This window comes from Hibiscus syriacus, unplaced genomic scaffold, assembly GCF_006381635.1.
Source record: "Hibiscus syriacus cultivar Baekdansim isolate YM2019G1 unplaced genomic scaffold, ASM638163v2 tig00112495_pilon, whole genome shotgun sequence".
Lineage (NCBI taxonomy): Eukaryota > Viridiplantae > Streptophyta > Magnoliopsida > Malvales > Malvaceae > Hibiscus > Hibiscus syriacus.
This window is the reverse complement of record NW_024063345.1, coordinates 138,750-159,759: the sequence shown is the minus strand read 5'-3', so window position 1 is coordinate 159,759 and position 21,010 is coordinate 138,750. Positions and strand designations below refer to the sequence as shown.

Genomic DNA, 21,010 nt, shown 5'->3' with positions numbered 1-21,010 from the left:
TAATTTCTTTGAAGATAAAATGATCACGAATATAATTTACCCTATTTTTACAAATTGGAACTACTAGTTCTTAGAATACTCCCAAGTATTACTGGTCTACTAGATTTGTGAGCCTCAAGCCCATTCGAGCGAGTTGGCCCGGCATTTGCTTTATGCCTTAGTTTAAAAGGTAATTGGGCTGACATAAATTATTAAACGGAATAAAACAGAAGCGTCCTTTCTCTGAACTTAAAAATAGCAATGGCCATCCAATGAAATATTTAATTTACGGGTAAACTACAAATTTAGTATCTAAATTATTACTTTTATTTTTTTTGTAACTAAACTTTATTTCTTTTCAAAATTATACCTAATCTTCAATTTAGTTTTTATTTTGGTAACACATAGTTAAAACCTTAATGGAACTATTGGATGTGACATTTTTATGAGTAAATTACATCATTTATTACTCAATCATCTTTTCACTTCTATTTTGATCACTCAAATTTAATTTTTTTTCATTTAACTACTAAAATTTCAAATTGCTCATGCTTTAATCACTCTAATTTATTTTATTAATAATTTTGTAACATGAATTTTTTATTATTTTATTAATATAAAATAAAAATAAATAATTACATTTGAAAGTTAGAGTGATTAAATTATGAGTAATTTGAAAGTTAAGTAATTAAATTAAAATAATTTAAATTTTAGTGACCAAAATATGAGTGACATCTGCAACAGTCCGTTAAGTTTTTAACGACCAAAATGAAATACAAAGTAAACATTAGGAATAATTATGAAAACTACAAAGTAAGCATTAGGAATAATTTTGAAAACAATGAAAGTTTAGATACTAAACATGATAAAAGTAATAGTTTAGGTACTAAACGTGTAGTTTACTCTTAATTTAATTTAATTTAATTTTAATCATTAAAAAGGACAAATGAGAGCGGCAAATAGGCATTCAAACTTCCTTTCTTTCTACCGAACTTCCCCTCCATAGACCGGAAATGCCGCTGAGATCCGCCCATGGACAGGGAGGCTAAGCTTCTGCTCCCACCATCTGGCAATCTGGTACGCTCGATCCCCAATCAGGACACGTCATCTTCCACCTCATCCTCTTTGTCCCCTCCTGGCTTCATCCGTGATGTTCAAGCCGCCTTCAAGCGCCATCGATCTCTCGGTACACATCTCATCTCTCTTCGAATTTAGTGTTCTTCTACACCAGATCCCCATTTTTTGCTTAGTTAATATTTAAAATTTAGTTGTTGTTAGTTCTTTTTCCTGTTTACCTATTCTTTTGGGTAATTTCCTTTAGCTACATAGGGTTTAAAAGCAATTTAGTTTCAGTTAAGGGAAGTAGAAATTTAGTGTCCTACTCATATTGATTCTACAGTTGATGTCAGTTAAGACTGTCATGAGTTATCGGATAAATTTTGTTAACTACCGAGATTATTATGCGAGTGGTTCAGATGTAAGTTTATTTTGGAAGTTTTGAGTGATTTTCAGGTACAATACAGACGAATGGTATAATGCCAAGACGAATGGTGGTTCCCCAGCGTGCCGCTTCTAGAAATATGGGTGTAAATTGTGATACTAACAAGTCTAAGGATTGTGTTTCGTTAAGTAATGGCCAATTAGTCAAGGAGAAAATTAATGCCGGCGAGTCTCAAGAAGATGCATTTATTACTGCACCTTCCATCACGGGAACTACCACCAAAACCTTTGATGAAAATTTCAATCCATTTGATGTGGATCGAGATCAACACAAGGTGGTTGATGCCAAGGAGAATAATCTGATCCCTTTGCATGTGCAGTCTCTAAATGTCGGTGGTCAGAAAAAGGTTCAGTTTTTAACTGAACACAATGCAGTTTCCCAGGGTAATATGTTTTACAATGCTCTTTAAATTGCTGATTTATGTTTTTGTGGGATTTTCTTTGCTGCCATACAATGTGTCATTGTGACGGATATGGTTTAATTATAGCTGATTATCAGTAGCTCCTGAATTTGTCACTATGCCCTACGATGCATTTCTCTTCCTTCTAAATCTGCAGGGGCTGATGATGGAATGGTAATTGGACTGGAGAATTTATCATCTCATATGGATTCTCTTGCCTTGACAGAAATGGAGTGGAATGCAGTCAATCAAGTAGAGTCGTCAACAGTTGTCAAGAACGAGTCAAAGCACCAACCCTTCCAAAACCCAGACTCTGAAATCAATTTGAAGTCTGATGGTGAGATCTCTTCTTTGGCAAAAAGAACTACTATTGTACAAGATCAGATACATCATTTAAGAAACTTTTTGGGGCAACCCGTCACTCAATCTTCAGTTGTGGGGTCATCGTGTGCTACCACAACATTATCCATTCCAGTTCAGCTCCAATGCTAAACCCGACAACTTACTGTTCTTGTTCCCATGAAGGAGTTTCTCAAGTCTCAAAAGAACCCCTGGGAGATTTTGATGCGAATCTTCAATTTCTAAATCAAGGGAATGTGTTGCAGCAAGAATTCCCTTCAGAGAAGGAAATGAGCAGAATGCTAGCTGATCAAGAAGCTCAGGCTTCTACCTCTGGTAATAGTTCCCAACTGGAGGTCAATGAACTTGACTTGTCCAAAAGGCAAGAAGGAATCTTGGTGACCCGAAATGAACTTCCAAAAGATTCTTGTCCTCAGAATGATAAGTCAATCAAAGGGCAAAAATCTATAGGTGGTGTTACTAATATACGATCTCAATCTCCATTGTCAAAAGACTTGAATTCAGATGTAAAGTTAGTGCCTTCTAAAGCAGAGAAGCAAGGGAAGGTTACAAGTAGTAAAGGAACATCAGCACCTCGTAAACGGAATTATGATCCTGACTTGTTTTTCAAAGTTAATGGAAAGCTGTACCAAAGGCTTGGTAAGATAGGTAGTGGAGGAAGCAGTGAGGTCCACAAAGTCATTTCATCAGATTGTACAATATATGCACTCAAGAAAATCAAGCTCAAAGGTCGTGACTATGCTAGTGCATATGGGTTTTGTCAGGAAATCGAATATTTAAACAGGTTGAAGGGAAAGAACAACATTATCAACTTAATAGACTATGAGGTACCTCCTTCCACCCAACAGCACAAACTGTTAAACAATCATGCTGGTCAATGTTTCATGCTAAACTAAAATGTTTTTACGAGGGGCTTTAACTCTTTACTCTATGGTGTAGTGGCTAGTGATATTGTGGGGAAAATTGAGTGGTTGATTTTGCAGACTAATTTCATATGTTATGGAACTTATCTGTCTTGTTTTCTACAGTTATGATTATTTGGAAAGTTTTATGGTCGTTGAAGTTGTTTGCTTGATATGTTCTCAGGATGGTGGGGACCCTGGAGGGGGTCTGTCACCACTGAGATAAGTTTTATAACTCATAGGGTCAAGTGTTCCACAGTGACCATAGTAAAAATTTCTTATAGCACCCTTGCTTGTAAAAGTAGATCTTGTTTGGCAAGAATGCTTATCATTTGTACTTTTTTTCTTTAATGATAAATGACTTGAACGTTGATGTTATATCTTGTCCGCTTTCTTGTTGATAGTAGTCGTTCTTGATATTAGGTGACAGATAAGAATCTGCTCCGAGAAGTGATGAATGGCTGCATGTCAAATAAAGATGGCAGAGTCAAGGATGATGGCTATCTATACATGGTACTCGAATATGGAGAAATTGATTTGGCTCACATGCTATCCCAGAAATGGAAGGAAATGAATAGCTCTAATCAGACTATAGATGAGAACTGGCTTCGATTTTACTGGCAGGTTTTAAAGCTATCCCTTACTTTGAATCTGTGTTGGTCTTTGCTAATGATATCGATAACTTTTTCAAATTATATTTAGTAATTCTAAGAGCATTTTAAAGCTAATTTGAAACTTGATAGTTGTTATCATTCATGCCGGGCTTCTCTAATGGCAATCCACCTAAATAACCATTTCTATGTCGAGGCTAACCATTTAGCCTGGTTGTCTCCTTTTCTCTGTGTTTGCTTATTTAACGTTCCCTTTAATTTTGTTGGCTATTTCCCCGCTTCTTATTTGGGGCATACAAATTCTCTCTTTTTTAAGTTCACCCCATTTATCTTTGATATTTTTCCTGCAAACTTATAGCCGACGAGCACATGAGATAAGGTGATTTTTCTCTTTCGGTTTTTAAGTTCCATACAGTCCAGAAAGCTGAAGTTTGATCTAATGAGGATTCTGAAAAACAACTTATTTACTTTGGTAAAAATTGAGATTTTGCAGGATAAAGTTTTGAAGCTCTAAATTCAAATTTCTAAAAAGGAATTGCAACGAGGAGTTGATAGACAAAATCAATAAAGTGTTTAAACATGCAAAAATATGTTTAGTTGTCTCAAATAAACTTGATACGATAATACAAGTTAAGTGCTTACTGTGATAACATTTTCCTGCATTCAATAGTTTTCAAAATACTACTGCTTATTTATATAACCAAGGGCATCAAGGGGAAAACTAGTAAATTCAGTAAGGACAGGCATAGAGGAGAATGAAAATTATATGTAGGGCAAGTGGGCAAAATTTTGCAGAGGTCCCTGCATAGCAGGTTCTAGAGAAGGTGAGTGAGCAAGCAACACTGCTGAGACAGGTGAGTGTTAGATTTGGATTCCATGCCCTTGTTTTCAGTTGCATCTGTTTTGGCTGCTTGAATTGGTGACTTCATGTCATAATGGAAACCTACCATTGTTCCAAGGGTCACTTTAAGAAAAATCTAGGAGTTCTTTCCCAATTAATATTTCTATACTTTCAGAAAAAATGAAAGCAAAATATTAGTACAAGTTAGATATTTATGCTCCTATAGTCATAATCCTCAATATGTTTACCTTTTTTAAAATTGTGTACCATTCATGAGTCTTAGCTTCATCTTACATAATTAATTTTATGTAAAAAAGTTGAATATTCACTTTAGTTTGGTGAGCAATTTGCAGCAAATACTTCAAGCTGTAACACTATACATGAGGAACGTATCGTGCACTCCGACTTAAAGCCTGCTAATTTTCTTCTTGTCAAAGGCTCTCTAAAACTTATTGATTTTGGTATTGCCAAAGCCATAATGAGCGATACAACCAACATCCAAAGGGATTCACAGGTATTCAATACTCGATTGTTTCTCTTCAAATTCAGATTTAGCCTTCTATCACTTTTATCAATCAACATTTAAACCTTCTTTGTCGCTTTGGTAGTTAATGCACTTTCATTTTATTCAATCAACATCTAAAACTACGAATGCAGGTGGGAACTCTGAGTTACATGTCGCCTGAGGCATTCATGTGCAATGAGAGTGATGCAAACGGAAATACGATAAAATGTGGCCGACCTTCTGATATATGGTCCCTTGGGTGCATACTTTATCAAATGGTTTATGGGAGGACTCCATTTGCGGAATACAAGACCTTCTGGTCCAAGTTCAAAGTTATAACCGACCCAAACCACACGATCATATATGAACCGATTTCTAACCCATGGCTTCTTGATATCATGAAGAAATGTCTTGCATGGGACCGTAACAAGAGGTGGCGGATTCCTGAGCTACTTCAACACCCTTTTCTTGTTCCCCCAGCCCCTTCCCAACCATCTTTGGCTCAAGACCAAAGCTTTCAACTGATTGAACTTATAGCCAATTCATGTTCAAACAATCAAGATGCTTCGATGTTGTGCTCTCAGCTCACTCAGCTACTTCGAGAACCGATATCACAGGTAACATCACGAGAACAACAATGCAAATTGCTCTCTCAAATGTCAAAGCTATGTTTTCAGCTCCAACAACATCTAAGCCGGTCAGGGTAAAAGTTTGTAGAAAAGTGATTATGCTTGCCACAACATTTTTTTTTTCGTGTTGCAATTGTGGGATGCCAAAATTGAGCTCAATTTAGGCGGCTTTGTAATAATATGTAAAAATTTAACATTTGTGGTGTCCGTGTTGAAAACATTAACCTTTAGAGATTTCATGAATGTATCTGCTCAAACTTCCTGTTTTACAATTTAAAAATATGATTAACAGAGTGGTATTTTGTTAAGAGTATGCTAAAAATTTGGGACATAAAATCATTGGGAAAATGAAAAATATTATCCGAAAATATTTTTTTATCAAGAAAAATCATAAAATAAAATAAAAATCTTACGATCTAAAGTTAAAAGGCTTAATATAAAAGCCTCTAAATTATATCTATTTTTTTATGTAGGTGTTTAATGTTATAAAAATTTATCATTTAGGTGTAATATTGTCACAATCGTTAAAATAATTTGTTATTTATCATATATCTTGTTTATAAAATTTTGAATTTTTTTATTTAGAGTAAATTTAAAATTATATTTTTTTAAAAAAGAAACCCAAAAAAATTAAATCTATTTTTTTATTTTTTTTAATCTTAATTCGAACCCCTTTACCCATACTACTTGTTGTCCTTTGTCGCAATTGTCATCGATGAACAACCGCTCAACCGAACCTCCAACGTCATTGTTGTTACTATCAGCTGAATTTTAAAAATAAAATCTCTCAACTCTAAAAACTTAAATCCATAATCATCCTAGCGACCGACGACAAGGAAGATCAACAAGGACGGCATCAGTTCACAAAGAAGATGGTAAGGGAGAATGAATTTAGGATAAGGAATTTATGTTTTTTTTATAATTTGAAAAAATAAGAGATTTATAATATAATAATATTTAAAAATAATTTAAATAAAATTTTTAAAATTTTATAAACATGACATATGTTTTAATATTTTTTTAATGTTTGTTACGAAATCAAAAAAAAATTAGATATTTAAATAAGAAAAGATGTACAATTTGAGAAAAGTTTGTATTAAGCCAAAAATAAAAACTAAAAGTAACCTAAAATTGATAAATTATGTAAAAAAGTTAAAATTAACCCAACCTAACCGTGTGCCCCTCCTTTTCATTGTTTCTTCCGTCCGGGATAACCTCTCAACCGTCAGAACTAAACGTCACTAAATACTCGTCTTTGACTTCACTTCGCCATAAGCTGATCCTGGATGTTAGTACAAAACAGCCGCTTCGGCTTCTTTTTCCCCGCCATTCAAAAGCGTATTCCTTCAAACCTTTCTTTCTCCGTTGCTTCCTTAGCCATGGATACGGCCTCGCCTTCTGCGCTGTTTTTATGCGGAAAATCATCAACGGAAACAGAAATTGCCAAATCATTGAGAATCAACGATGTTCTTAATCTACCAAACGGCGGTAAAATTTCAACTCATTTACAATCGGAGATTAATAGTTCCCGATTTGGTGAAGATGCTTTTAATGTCCAATTGTTTTTTAATTCACTCTCAACTAAACGGTTTGGTCGGTTCCTTATTTGGTCTCCTCTGTTGCCTTCCACGCATGACATCGTTTCTCAGTAAGCAAACCATTCATCTGCCGATAGAAAGAAAGAAAAACGAATTTAGTTGAATTATGGATTTTTTTAATGATAATGTCTGATTTTTAGTTTTTGAGCAGTAATTTTTGTGAACTTCCAGTTGGTGCAGTTTGTGTAGCTGATACTCAGTTTAAAGGGCGAGGTAAATTGTATTTATGAATGATTGAAATTTGAATTTCGGTTAATATGGTTTTGTAAAATGTTTAAGAGACTTTTTGCAGGTCGGTCCAAGAATGCGTGGGAGTCTCCTAGGGGATGCCTTATGTTTTCATTTACATTACAAATGGATGATGGAAAAATTGTGCCTCTGGTACAATATGTGGTGTCTCTTGCTGTGACAGAGGCTATAAAAGATGTTTATGATAGAAATGTACGCCTCTCTTCTTTCTCTTTTTTACCCATATGGATATATATTTTTTTACAATGCAATGGAGAGGTACCGGCTTTCTGGTCATTTGTTGGGCTAAAGAAATTATTAGGTTAGTTTCTTAGAGTATGGAAAGCAAAGTTAATGTTTGAATCTTTAAAATTCATTCCAGCAGGCAGAAAAAGTCCATAAAATTAAAAGATGAATGTCGCTGAAAAAGAAGGATATTTAGTCCATTATTTTTTATAAGTACCTGTCAAAGCTAAATCATGGAACTTTAATTGCCCTTATCATGCGTTGCAACTAGGAAAATGTTAATTTTCCTTTTGGTGTATGTCACTGGTACTTCAATAATTCAGATCGTGCACCATTGATATATTTCAAATTATTCTCTAGTGTAATTCTGAAGTTTTACTTCTTCACAAATGGTTTCAGGGATTCCCCTGTATTGATGTTAGGATCAAGTGGCCAAATGATCTGTACTTAAATGGCCTTAAAGTTGGAGGAATTCTTTGCACGTCAACTTACAAATCAAAGAAGTTCAATGTTAGCTCTGGTAAAATGACTCAATCCTTTGCGTGACAATATTGCAAATTCAATCGGACAACGTAAACTTCTGTCTGTTTGTTTAAAATTTAAATCCCTAGATTCAGTAGCAGAGCTGCTGACTAGTTATAAGCTTGGCGGTTGTGACCCTCAAAATTTCTTATAAGTTAATTTCTGTTTTTGAATTTCTCTTATAATTTCAAAAGTACATTGATTTTGACCCCCAGTAGTTCTTCTATGCCCTTGCACCTTTGAAGGCATTTCAATTAGGATCCTTACTTCTGCAACATGGCAAATTCTTGCTCCATTAGGGGGTATATTGATATTGACCAAGATCCCTTCTCTCTATTTGTTTAAAATTTAAATCCCTAGATTCAGTAGCAGAGCCGCTGACTAGTTAAAAGCTTAAAGGTTGTGACCCTCAAAATTTCTTAAAAGTTAATTTCTGTTTTTTTTGTAATTTTAATTTCTCTTATAATTTCAAAAGTACATTGATTTTGAACCCCAATAGTTCTTCTATGCCTTTGCACCTTTGAAGGCATTTCAATTAAGATCCTTCTCCAACATGGCAAATTCTGGCTCCATTAGGGGGTATATTGCTGATCAATTGAATCTTAACGTACAATCGAGAATAGCATATTGCTTGCCTTATTTTATTTATACAATTTATGTTCATGATGATGCTTACAAATCAATTGATGATCATGCAGGTATAGGTCTGAATGTTGGCAATGAGAAACCAACAACATGTTTGAATACAGTATTAAAAGAGCTTTATGCTAGTTCTAATGAATTTAGAAGAGAAGATGTCATGGCTGCCTTCTTTAATAAATTTGAGATGATGTATGATATTTTTATAAATCAAGGTGAGTCAATCTTTTGGTGCTCTCTACAGTGTCCTGGTATGTAAAACTACTATCTAGTATTTACTCTGTCGAGTTGGTCACTCTTATAAATGTACAATTTTCATACATGCTGAAACTATTTACATAAATTTCTGACAGACTGAAATGCTGGAAAATGCTTTTTTTTTTCTCTTTTTACTATTAATTCCTTAATTATAGGATTTGAAATTTGTCTGAGTTGTCTTTGGAGAATAAAAGCAGTTGCATCTTCCTGACTCTTACCTCCGTTAATTATGCATTACTGTTGCCCTTCTTTACATCCTCTGTCCTCTGATGCTCTGATAGCTCATTATTTAGAATGTACTCCTTCAGGAAATTTGTGTAAGCCCCAAAAATTTTCTTTTGTTATCGATACTTTGTCCACTGTTTTCTTTTCTCCTTTTTGTTTTCTGAAGAGGTTCTTTAATTTTCTAAATTGTGAAACCAATTGTTTAGGGTCTTCTTTTTTGACAAAACAATGGTGTTGTATTTTTTCTATCTGTTAATTGGATTCAATAGCTTTCGATACAATATTAAGTCCAAGTTTACTTTTGGGGGGGATATAACATGCAGGATTTCAAACTCTAGAGGAACTTTACTATCGAACATGGCTTCACAGGTAAATTCTCTTTTACCACTTTCATCTTTCAATACATGCACTTGGTCTGTTATGGAACTTTGTGGATTTAATAATTTAAAGTGTGATCTAGCTATGAGAGGGCTCTGGTTGTAGCAGTTCTGCACATAGTTGTTTCTTTTTGAAGATTAAAGTTAGGCTGTTGACTTATTGACCTCAATTTTTTTTATTGCTACAAACAATTGCCCCTGGCTGCATTAATATGAAGTCAAACATTTTTGTTGTCCTCATCTATGGTCATCAAAACCAGGATAGGTTGCCAGATGTTATGGTGTTCTTATTTGAATCTCAATGTCTTTAAATGTATATAATGGAGAAACCTTCAAGAAAGTGGTTTTCATGGATTGACATATCCAGAGAATAAAATTGAGGTCTGTTAGTCTTCCAGAGCTGTTAAATCATTAGAAGTTTGAGGAGGTTTCGTCATGTCATTTAGCTGACTCAATAATTTAATTGAACATGAACTGCCTATTCAACATGTGTGCCGGTGTGTGTATTTCCATAATGATCTTTTCTTATAAGCTTTAGTGTTCGTAACATGTTCTTCTTCTTAGTTGATGCAATCCAACTATGTTTGTGTCTCTCCTTTGTATTATGAACATAATTAACTGTAGTGAAACTTTTCTATCATCTATGTCGTGCCTGTATGCTGTAAAGTTTTCTTATTATAGGCGTGTGATTTTATTTTGAATTGGCTGTGCAGTGGACAGAGAGTTATTGTACAGGAAAAGAATGAGAATAAAGTTGTTGAAAACGTGGTTACAATACAGGTATGGTTCCATGTCTACTTGTGGGTATAGACATGAAAGAAGAAAATGGCAACGTTTCTGTTTCCATGACTTAATAGTCGTGTTCTTCGAGTAAATAATTTTCAATATCTGCAAACTTACCACATACATTTATTCCCATTCTTCTATTTGTAGTTTATATTTGCTAGTAATGATGATTGGAGAGAGTTATTCAAGACTCATTTTACTTGGTGAAATTTCGTTTACATATCTTTATGGTTGCAATAAACAATGCCATGAAAGAACATCTTCATTTTAGAGATTATGCTCGTAATAAAGTTTGTTTCTCTAGAGTTGGTTGTTGCCTTGTACACGTGTGGATCTTCTTTGTGTGGAAAGGGCATAGCCAATGATCTTGTGGTAAACATAGGGAGCTTGTTGTGTAAGCTAACTTGAATTACAATGTCTTATAAGTTACATGTACAAAGTATTTATCACTTACTTTTTGGCAGGGTTTGACAGCATCAGGATATTTGTTAGCTATTGGTGACGACAATCAAATGTGTGAGCTTCATCCCGATGGAAACAGGTATCTAGCTTCCACTGTTTTTCTTGCTAAAGTAGACTTATGAAGATAACATTAATACATTGCAGGGTTCAGCTCTACTTTATAGGTAGTGTCTAATTTAAACACCTCCAGGCACATACATATAGAAAACAAAAGATTAACATGGATCCTTGAAGCTTTAATGGATTCCTCTAAAACTGGATTCTGTGAGAACTTCAGAGGATACCTAGTTATTGACACTGCTATGTGCTATCCTCGTTCCTCGGTAATCAAAACAGAGAGACCATTTTAGCATCAAGGGTATTAGTGCTAAATAAGTAAGTAATATGACAAACTGAAAATTTTAGGATGTCTGTTTCGATTGATCTAAAGTAAAAGTTCCTTGAATATGATGTCAACAATCCAGACTTCTTGTGATGTTAAATGATTAAAACAATACATGTATACTCTCTCCTGAGGATTATAACCTTTTAACTACATATTTTAATCGATTTAAGAAGTTGGAAAATAATATATTTTGTTTTGCTGCATCCTGAGAGCAATAGATTCCCTTTGTTTCTGTTTTGTTTGAATATAAAACATTCCAAGGCACCGGTTTCATTGGCAGTAGTAGTTTCCATGTACTTTCACATGACAAATTCAAGCTGCTTATGATTTCCACATTCACTATAATATTGCCTTTGATTTGGCCTCAGTTTTGACTTCTTCAAAGGACTGGTCAGAAGAAAACTTGAATGAAGACCATGCCATTTTCGACCGGAGGCCAACTGTCACGTCGTAGCATGTACAGAGCTGATTTACTCAATCTTTTTTCTTTTAATTATTTCCAAATATTAAAATTTGATAGAATGAGATTTTGGTCAGACTTAAACAAGTTTTTCCTTCATTTATTCAGGTTAGATGTTCTTGGACACAAACTATTGAACAGAACTCATGAAATGTTTACTCCAGATATGCCCTGTGAATCAAGGCGTTATTTTAGAAATTGAGTCTCATCTTTGCGGCCTTGTTCTTTATGAGGATAAATCATATTAGTTATTATTTTCTCGATGCTGACAATACTGTTCCATATTGGTCTTAAAGTTTATATTTTTTATATAAATATATTTATATGTGTGCAATTCAGGTATATTCTTATTATATGTAGTATATGAAAAATATTTAAAAGATAAAAGGCAATCCTGAAATGGTATATCGAAACATATCAATATTAGTGTTAGAATAAATGTTTAAAGGAATTTTTTGATATTCTTGTATTTGGTATCATATATTTGTTATATTTTCTGTTTCGTGTCCGGCATTAGCAGCTATGATGCCTGGACAGTGTTCCTTGGGCCAAAAACAAAACTATTTGTTCTAAGTTTTTCTTATTTTTTGTGTGCTCTCTTTAGATATAAAGAGATTTTATATGATAAGTAATTTATCTTTCAAGATATTTTAAGTGTTTTTTTTTAATTTGGTAATAATTATTCTTTTTTAAAATTAATTTATTGATTATTTTTAAAAAAATAATTTTACTTGTGATAAATTGAAATTTTATGCAATATTAAAATTTTATTATTTGACTTATTTTGGATGTCAATTCTATATTATATTTTTAACATTTTGATTGAGTAATAATTTTAAAGCTGTTAATCCTTTAGAAAATTATGATTGAATGTATTTATAGTATTGAATTTATTAAATATTGATTAAAAATTAAACATTTTTTCTAAAAGAAATATTAAAGATAATGTGATTCTTGTTTGTTTTATGTTTGACGTGTTGCATTCTTGTGGGAACAAAAAAAAACTTGGCTTTTATTTTTTTGTCAAAGTTATAAATTGTATGTAAGCTTTATAGAAAATTGAGTTTAATTATATTTATTTATTTTAAATATTAAAAATATTGTGGATAATTGGAAAGATACATTAAAACTTTATATTAACACCTTAGGTCCTTAACAAGATGATACGAATCCTGACTGTTACATGTAAACTTCTAACAGGCGTATATAGTGATGGATAGAGGGAGAATGGATGGAGATTATCGTCATTTTAAAATTTTAATTTTTTTTATATAATTTTAATATTTTCGGTTAAAAATTTATTTTTGTTTCCTTTAAAATTTTATAACTTCACATTTTCTTAGAATTTTATAAGTTCACTCCTTAATGTAAAATCTTATGTCGACTCATATATATGCGTCTCTCATTATGTGCTGCTGCTGTTGTAGAAGTGGTATGCGCCACTGTCAACATGGTTTAGCGATTTGTGATTTGTCTTGTAGAACTTTTGACACTGAAAAACAAAACAAAAGAAAGAGGCACTTGATGATGCTCACAAATGTTTCTGCCTCTAATTCTATAACTTGATCTACTAATTAATTATCTAATATTAAAGCCCTTTTCTCCAAAACCAAACCTTTTCATTAATTTACTTTCTTTAATGATAAGGAAATCAGCATTCATAAATAATATGCCATATATGGACCAACTAAAAAGTAGTAACAATTAAGAGTCTATTTGTTTGTCGGCACTTGGTAGTCAATTATATTAATACAAGTGGTTGTTTGTTGCCCCAACTTTATCATATTTAAATTACTTCTTCAAATTAATGCTTTATGGGTGCATGATTCATAAATCTTTTAGGGGTCAAAATTAAGTAATCAGTTTTAATGGGTAAATGTAATTTTTTAATATTTTATTAGAAAATATAAAGAATTTTTCTCATTTTAGAAGGCTAAGATCATCCATCACATCACATGTCTCTTTGGTTTCATCCTTTGTATAGATGAAATAAAATAAAAAACTGTTATAATATTGACTTTGAATATTGTGAGTGAAAATTTTAATTTTAAAAACTGTTTTAAGTAGATAAAATATAATTTAATTTTACATATAATTCATGTCGATCTCATTTTAACGGTAAAAAAATAAATTTTAACATTTTTTCTTAAATTCAATGACAAATGTTGATAAAATAAAAAAATGAAATTAAAATTAAGATTTTTAGAAAATCTTAAGATTTAATGAGAATTTTAAAAAATAAAAATAAATTTAAATGAAATTATAGAAAGAAATTAAAATTTTACAAAAAAAAAATCTGGAAATTTAAATAATAAATTTTAAAAAAATGGAGTGTGAAGATTCTTATTTTATTATTATTGCTTAAACTTATTACTGCTTTATTTTATTATTATTTTGGTTAAATGAAATAAACGAATCTACCGAATTGCTCACCGTTGTGTTCTCTGGCTCTTCTGAGTGGGGGGTTACCCGCCCGAAGCTCCTGCCAACGGCTACCCCTGTCCTAAAAAAAGACCGTCCTTGTTTAGTAATAATATTTTTCAAACCGTCTCCGTCCACTAATTCTACTATCATCCACGTATATAGAAACAAACAAACAACTCTTCCGTCTCCACATTTTCCCACCATGTTATCCTTGACTTTAACCGTAACACCGCCGTGCTCCCTCGCCACGTCAGCTTTTACCGATCCCGGGATCCTCCAAACACTTCATTTCTTTTTTTGATTAACAATTAAATCACGCGCTTTCTTTCGTTCTTTCTTTTTTTTAAATATTTGGAACCACCGTACCTGAGCCGGTCTTAAACCACTTTCTCACGACGTTGTCTTCATGGATCATCCTGAGAAAAAACCTTCCTCGTCCTCTTCCGCTTCGACATTCCGATCCAAATCGGCCCGATTCTTGGATCAAAGCCAGCGGCCTCGCTATCATCGTAGCAGTAGCGCGAATCATAATCGGATGAGCCGGAGGAATGGCATGCATTCAGGGAAAGAGGCCACCACGGCTATCGCTGCTTTGCCTCTGGTGGATGTGAAGCTAAACAACATTGTAGGGAACGGGATATCCGGAGTGCTTTACAAATGGGTGAATTACGGGAAAGGTTGGAAACCGAGGTGGTTCGTTTTACAAGACGGAGTGCTATCGTATTATAAACTCAACGGACCGGATAAGATTACCGTCAGCCAAGAAACGGAAAAAGGGTGCAAAGTTATAGGCGACGAGTCTCTCCGTATTATCACCGGCCGTCGCAAACTCATTCCGCAGCATTCTCTAGGCCGTCGCAAACCATTCGGTGAAGTCCACCTAAAGGTCGATACAAAGAAAATATTGATTAACTAAAAGTAAATGTATGAAAATATAAGCAAAATTGAATTGATTTTTGAATTCTTGCAAATTTTCTCAGGTTTCCTCGATCCAAGAAAGTAAATCAGATGATAAGAGGTTCTCGATTTACACCGGAACGAAAATGCTTCATTTACGAGCCGAGACACGGGACGATCGGGCTGCGTGGATGGAAGCACTTCAGGCGGTTAAGGATTTGTTTCCTAGGATACCCAATAGCGTGCTCATGGCACAGGTTAACGATACGGTGGTTTCCACGGAGAAGTTGAGGCAACGGCTGGTGCAGGAAGGGGTTAGCGAATTGGCTATCCAAGAGAGCGAGCAGATTATGAGGACGGAATTCTCAGCATTGCAGAAGCAGCTGCTTTTGCTTAAGCAGAAACAGGGTCTTCTCATCGAGACCTTGCGTCAGTTAGAGGTATATGTCACCAAAGTAGGAAGAACAAAAAATAAATAAATAAATTTGCTTCTTTCAGTGGCATTCAATTTAAAAACTGGATTGATTGTTTTAGAAACAATTACATCAATTCGTTATGCTTTTTCTTATTATTCTTTTGTTTAGAAATTATGGGATTAAAAAAATGGGTGTGATTTTTAGGATACACTGGTATTTAAAGGCTTTCAGTTAGAGAAGGGTTAGTTGATGTAGGACTTCTATTAGGTTAAAACTGAATTATATTTCCAGAGAAATTTCATAAATATTTGTAAGCTTGAACAATTATGTCATCTTCCATTTGATATTCCATTTCCTTTAATTTCATGTGATAGTATAGGAAAGCAGCTGGTCTACATTGAATTGGCTACTTATTTTCAGTATGTAACTGCTTGTATCGCTAAAGATTAACATCTGAAACAAAGATTTTCTTCTTTTCGCAGTTTTCGTCTAAGAAATTGCTTTTGGCTTCCTATTTTGCAGACAGAAAAAGTTGATTTGGAAAATACAGTGGTCAGTGAGAGCCAAAGCAGGTGGAATCATGTGGCTTCCACTGTGATAAAGCAAGATAAATCTAGTGGTAAGGTATTTGGCAGTAAAACTATTTATTACAACTGATGGTTCTGTAAGCCAGTTTATGCTGGACCGTTCATTATATGTTAAGATAGGTCGTTGGTTCTTATAATCAATTTTCAAAGTTTGTTATTAGATAGGAGTTTATTTTCTGTTCTCTCGTCAATGTGCCTGAGTATTAATATTACCTGTACTTAACTTATAACGCTTGTTAAGCAGATGTTCGTATATTATCTTGATGCAATTTTTATGTATGGAATACTTGCACTTGCCAACTTGAATTCAAGTAAAGGTCTCCCTTCTTTACAGTACTGAACCATTAGATCATGTTTGTCTATTGCTCATCCATTTTATTGCTTATTATGTTTTCCATTTGATTAGTACAATAATTGTTCATATGCTGATTGCTTGATATATAAACTGCTTGCTGTCTTCTTTGGTTTCATTTGAATTCAAATCACTGTCATTACTTTCTGTTCGTATCAGTGTTATCTTAGATTGATATCATTTTTTTTCTTTTTATTCAGAAGGACATACTACTGACTCAGATGATGATAACGAAATAGTTGATGCAGCAGAAGAGGAAACTGATGAAGATGACCATCATTTCTTTGATACTTACGAGTTTTTATCATCAAGTTCCTTCAAAGAAAACGGATCTGATGTTCGGACATCTTTATCTTCAGATGCTGAAGGCCTTAATACTCTTGGTTCTGAAGATGACATTGATCCTGCTATTAAATCAGTTGGAAGTAACTTTCCTTGCATTGAACGACGAACAAAGTTGCCTGACCCAGTTGAAAAGGAGAAGGGTGTAAGTCTTTGGTCAATTATCAAGGATAATATTGGGAAAGACCTTACAAAAGTTTGTCTTCCTGTTTACTTCAATGAGCCTATCTCTTCTCTTCAAAAGTGTTTTGAGGATTTGGAATATTCATATCTACTTGACCGTGCAAATGAATGGGGGAAAAGGGTGAGTCATAGAGGTCCGTACTGTTTTGTTTGAGAAATAAGAGCATTGATTGCAAGACAAAGTTTCCTACTCTAATATTTCACCATCATGCTCTTGCTTTTATCTGATTTCCCGGCTTCTTTTCTCTCTGTTACACATCAAACCTTTATATGTTTATACCAGTTCCCTCTCTTCATGAACTTTGACAATCTGAATCTTTGGCAAGATTCTTCTCTCACGATTTTCCCCTCTAAAACATGCAGGGGAATAGCCTTATGAGAATTCTTAATGTGGCTGCATTTGCTGTGTCTGGATATTCTTCAACAGAAGGAAGAATGTGCAAACCTTTTAATCCATTATTAGGGGAAACATATGAGGCTGACTATCCAGATAAAGGCCTACGCTTCTTCTCAGAGAAGGTTTGTTTATATTCAAGATGTGGTATATCCTTGTCTATTTTTGTTTTCCTGCATTTACACAAAATTATCCTTCAAACTTCATAATGACTTAACCTCACTTCCAAAATCAACCTTGTGACTGAGCAATGTGCTGCTCAGTCACCTCATTAACCAGGAGTCAATTTAACAATCAAATTCGATATGCACAGAACTTAAAACCTTTTTTTATGTATAACTCTCAGACATAGGAATATTGCACTTAGTTTTGACTTTATATGTTCTATGCGACATCACTTCACCTGTTTATTTCAATAATCTAAAATTAAAACTATTTTTATTTCCCCTATGTCAAATGCTATACTGCAAGAACTTTGCAATTTTAGTACATTATGGATACTTTGGTGTGTAAAAAATCCGAGCATGGATTTCCTTTTTTTGTTTGCTTACCTCTCTTAGTTTCTTCTTATGTTGCTTCCTTTTTACTTGGTCTAGATACTCATAGAGAAGTCAGCTAATTTGAAAACCTTGTAACGTGTTCAACCTTAACATGTCAAACAAATGGAGCAAGCTTGTCGGTTATCATCACCTAAGATTGTATTTTTTGGGTGCCTAACTATAAATGAAGTTAGTAGAGTTCTATGGGTCTGGTGAAATCAACCTAGCCATTGTCAAATTAGTTGGAGTGTTTCTGAAGACATTGAACCTGAATAAACAATCTTAAACTACATTATGCACGTCGGTCATAGTTCTTGGCAATATTAGTGGCTTTTCTTTTGTTGTTGAGGCATCAATACCTCCTGCACCGACTAGGGTACTGGCAAAAGAACTGCACAGTGCTTATTATATAGAGAGAGTATAAAATTTCCCTAGTTTATCTGTTTCTTTGTTTATGTTTTGATGCTATCTATTAATTTGCTGATAATGATTCCATATTTGGTCTCAGGTCAGTCATCATCCTACTGTTGTAGCATGTCAGTGTCAGGGTACAGGGTGGAAATTTTGGGGCGATAGCAATTTAAAGAGCAAATTTTGGGGTCGCTCAATTACGCTTGATCCTGTTGGTGTTTTGACCTTGGAGTTTGAAGATGGAGAAGTGTTCCAGTGGAGTAAGGTATAACTCCAAAAGCTAACAAACAAATATATATATACACACACACACACACATACATATATATTGGTCTGTGTATGTATGTCGACATATATTTGTTCCATCCCATTGAAAACGGACTTTCTTTTGCCAGGTTACAACATCAATATACAATCTCATACTGGGAAAATTGTACTGTGATCACAGTGGTACTATGCAAATAAAGGGGAATCGTGAATATTCATCTAAGCTGAAATTCAAGGAGCAATCTATTGTTGACAGAACTCCTCACCAGGTTATCTTTCATTTTCCTCGAAACCTTTTTATACAATTATATCAAATACATTTTTTTATAGAATTATGATATTTTCTAGTATCCTCATTTCTTGATAAAAAATAATTGCACATCAGGTACATGGTACAGTTCAAGATAGGAATGGAAAGACAGTGGCTACAATATTTGGAAAATGGAATGAAAGCGTGTATTATGTGAATGAAGACTGTTCTAAGGGAAAAGGGCAAGAGTTTCAATCGGAAGCTAATCTACTATGGCAACGGAGCAAGCCTCCTAAAAATCCCACCAGATATAACTTAACACGTTTTGCTATCACATTGAATGAGCTCACTCCTGGTCTCAAGGTGATTAATATAATAGTTTTGATTGGATTTTTAAATTTAGCACCAATCTAATGCCTTAAGAGGACGGTATGAAAATTCCATTATGTTTATATCAGAAGGAAATGTAACAATTTACTGGTTGGAACATATAAGAAGGAAACGGAACAATTTGAAACCGTTGTCCTGTGTCTGCATACCCTACGAGCTGGATTGCAGTAACAGGACTCTTTTTTAATCTCCTTTGTGTATGCAGGAAAAGCTACCTCCTACTGATTCAAGGCTGAGACCCGATCAAAGGTATCTGGAAAATGGGGAGTATGAAATGGCAAATTCAGAGAAGTTGAGATTGGAACAGCGGCAACGGCAGGTAAGTTTTACATATTGTTTCATCTTTATTTTCAATTATGTGTGTCATGGTGCAAATTGGCAAACACGCAAATTTAGTGTCAGGAACTATTGCTTTATTAGATCAGCACCAAGTCTTTCCTTTGTTTGGCTTCTAGGAAACTCTGAAGCAAACACACAAATTTTGGTATGAGCAACATCGTTTAGACATGTTCTTGGAAGTTGTCTCATAATGCACTCCTAGCATCCGGCCCAACTGCTAACTAGGATGTCAGTAGGATTGCCCATGATTGTAAAACTTCACTAAGCAATCTAGGGTATAAGCAATGCCTTAGGACCTTTTTTTTTGGCCAACCATGGTTTTGCATATGGATAAGCAGAGATTTTATCCTAGATCCTACACGAAAACGGTTGAGATAAACATTTCTTGTGTAAACTAAGAAAACCATCTTTTTTTGTGACCATAACATAGTAGCACTAGAGCTAAAATGAATGATGCATGCGTTCAGCTCAGTTACATTGCATGCAAATTATAGTTTGGTTACTAAAAAATCCCCCAACTGAGGCGTTCTGGAAATCCCGTTTTATTTTCTTTGTAGCTTTAAGGGATTTAGCTAATAGGTTTAATGCTACAATTGATTATACGGGTGCTATTTATTTCTCGTGTTTTAAGTATCAGTTAAGAGAAACTAATTTTACTTTGTAATACTCGGTCAATCACATAAGCTTGGTTTAAACAAAGAAAATGAATAAATGGTGCTTATTTTGAATAGCTATTATTTAGTCCTAGAGTTTTTTTCTCATCTTTATAATTTTAAGTTTATGTTTATACTAATGATGATTTATGACATGGTATTTTAAAACTCGTGTAATAATTGTATTTTTAATTGTATAAAGACATATGTAATCAAAACATAGCACATTATAGTTGTAAATGGGTATGGTTAAACAGGCTCGAAAGATGCAAGAGAGGGGTTGGAAGCCAAGGTGGTTTGCAAAGGATAAAAGCAATGACACATACCGTTATATTGGTGGATATTGGGAGGCTAGAGATGAGGGGAAATGGGATTCATGCCATGATATTTTCGGCCAAATCCCTTCTGATTAACCTCTCACCCGACTGCAACTTCACTTTATTCTTTTCTTTTTGACGAGTTAGGGAGGGGAGGGGCAAAAACTTTGGGACCACCACATTACAAAAGGTTTTATAAAATAAGGATTATAATACAATATTATATCTTTTCCCATTGACTAACCCAAGAATTGGGTTTTCACTGTAACCCAAGAAAAAGTTTATTTTTTTGTAACAGATTCAAAATACAATAAAATATACTTGACCTATAAAGA

General features: G+C 34.0%; 2 protein-coding genes and 1 pseudogene across 4 annotated transcripts; all 3 read left to right on the top strand.

Annotated features, from left to right (window-relative positions):
- The first annotated feature begins 974 nt into the window (after positions 1-974).
- On the top strand, positions 975-5,971 carry LOC120180395 (annotated as a pseudogene).
- A 971-nt stretch (positions 5,972-6,942) lies between these two features.
- LOC120180396 (biotin--protein ligase 2-like) lies at positions 6,943-12,231 on the top strand. 2 transcript variants are annotated; one of them, XM_039185723.1, is made up of 10 exons: positions 6,943-7,376; positions 7,478-7,539; positions 7,619-7,767; positions 8,200-8,320; positions 9,021-9,176; positions 9,768-9,813; positions 10,535-10,601; positions 11,072-11,148; positions 11,823-11,911; positions 12,023-12,231. In XM_039185723.1, exons 1-9 carry the CDS (start codon positions 7,015-7,017, stop codon positions 11,863-11,865), a joined length of 1,083 nt encoding a protein of 360 aa, XP_039041654.1. In that variant the 5' UTR covers positions 6,943-7,014; the 3' UTR covers positions 11,866-11,911; positions 12,023-12,231. The 2 variants fall into 2 exon arrangements, with proteins under 2 accessions (XP_039041654.1, XP_039041653.1); XM_039185722.1 differs by having other exon boundaries at positions 9,021-9,212.
- A 2,501-nt stretch (positions 12,232-14,732) lies between these two features.
- LOC120180361 (oxysterol-binding protein-related protein 1C-like) lies at positions 14,733-20,870 on the top strand. Of its 2 annotated transcripts, none has more exons than XM_039185700.1 (10): positions 14,733-15,224; positions 15,319-15,675; positions 16,174-16,270; positions 16,791-17,236; positions 17,479-17,634; positions 18,557-18,724; positions 18,855-18,995; positions 19,112-19,339; positions 19,572-19,685; positions 20,616-20,870. In XM_039185700.1, the coding sequence occupies exons 1-10, from the start codon at positions 14,745-14,747 to the stop codon at positions 20,769-20,771; spliced, it is 2,343 nt and encodes a 780-aa protein (XP_039041631.1). In that variant the 5' UTR covers positions 14,733-14,744; the 3' UTR covers positions 20,772-20,870. The 2 variants fall into 2 exon arrangements, with proteins under 2 accessions (XP_039041631.1, XP_039041632.1); XM_039185701.1 differs by having other exon boundaries at positions 16,794-17,236; positions 20,616-20,869.
- The last annotated feature ends 140 nt before the right edge of the window (positions 20,871-21,010 follow it).

Coding starts and splice junctions, on each gene's coding strand:
- LOC120180396 (XM_039185722.1), top strand. CDS start 7,015: ATGTTAGTACAAAACAGCCGCTTCGGCTTCTTTTTCCCCGCCATTCAA. Junction 7,377..7,477: donor ACGCATGACATCGTTTCTCA/GTAAGCAAACCA, acceptor GTTTTTGAGCAG/TAATTTTTGTGAACTTCCAG. Junction 9,814..10,534: donor TATCGAACATGGCTTCACAG/GTAAATTCTCTT, acceptor TTGGCTGTGCAG/TGGACAGAGAGTTATTGTAC.
- LOC120180361 (XM_039185700.1), top strand. CDS start 14,745: ATGGATCATCCTGAGAAAAAACCTTCCTCGTCCTCTTCCGCTTCGACA. Junction 15,225..15,318: donor TCGGTGAAGTCCACCTAAAG/GTCGATACAAAG, acceptor AAATTTTCTCAG/GTTTCCTCGATCCAAGAAAG. Junction 16,271..16,790: donor AAAGCAAGATAAATCTAGTG/GTAAGGTATTTG, acceptor CTTTTTATTCAG/AAGGACATACTACTGACTCA.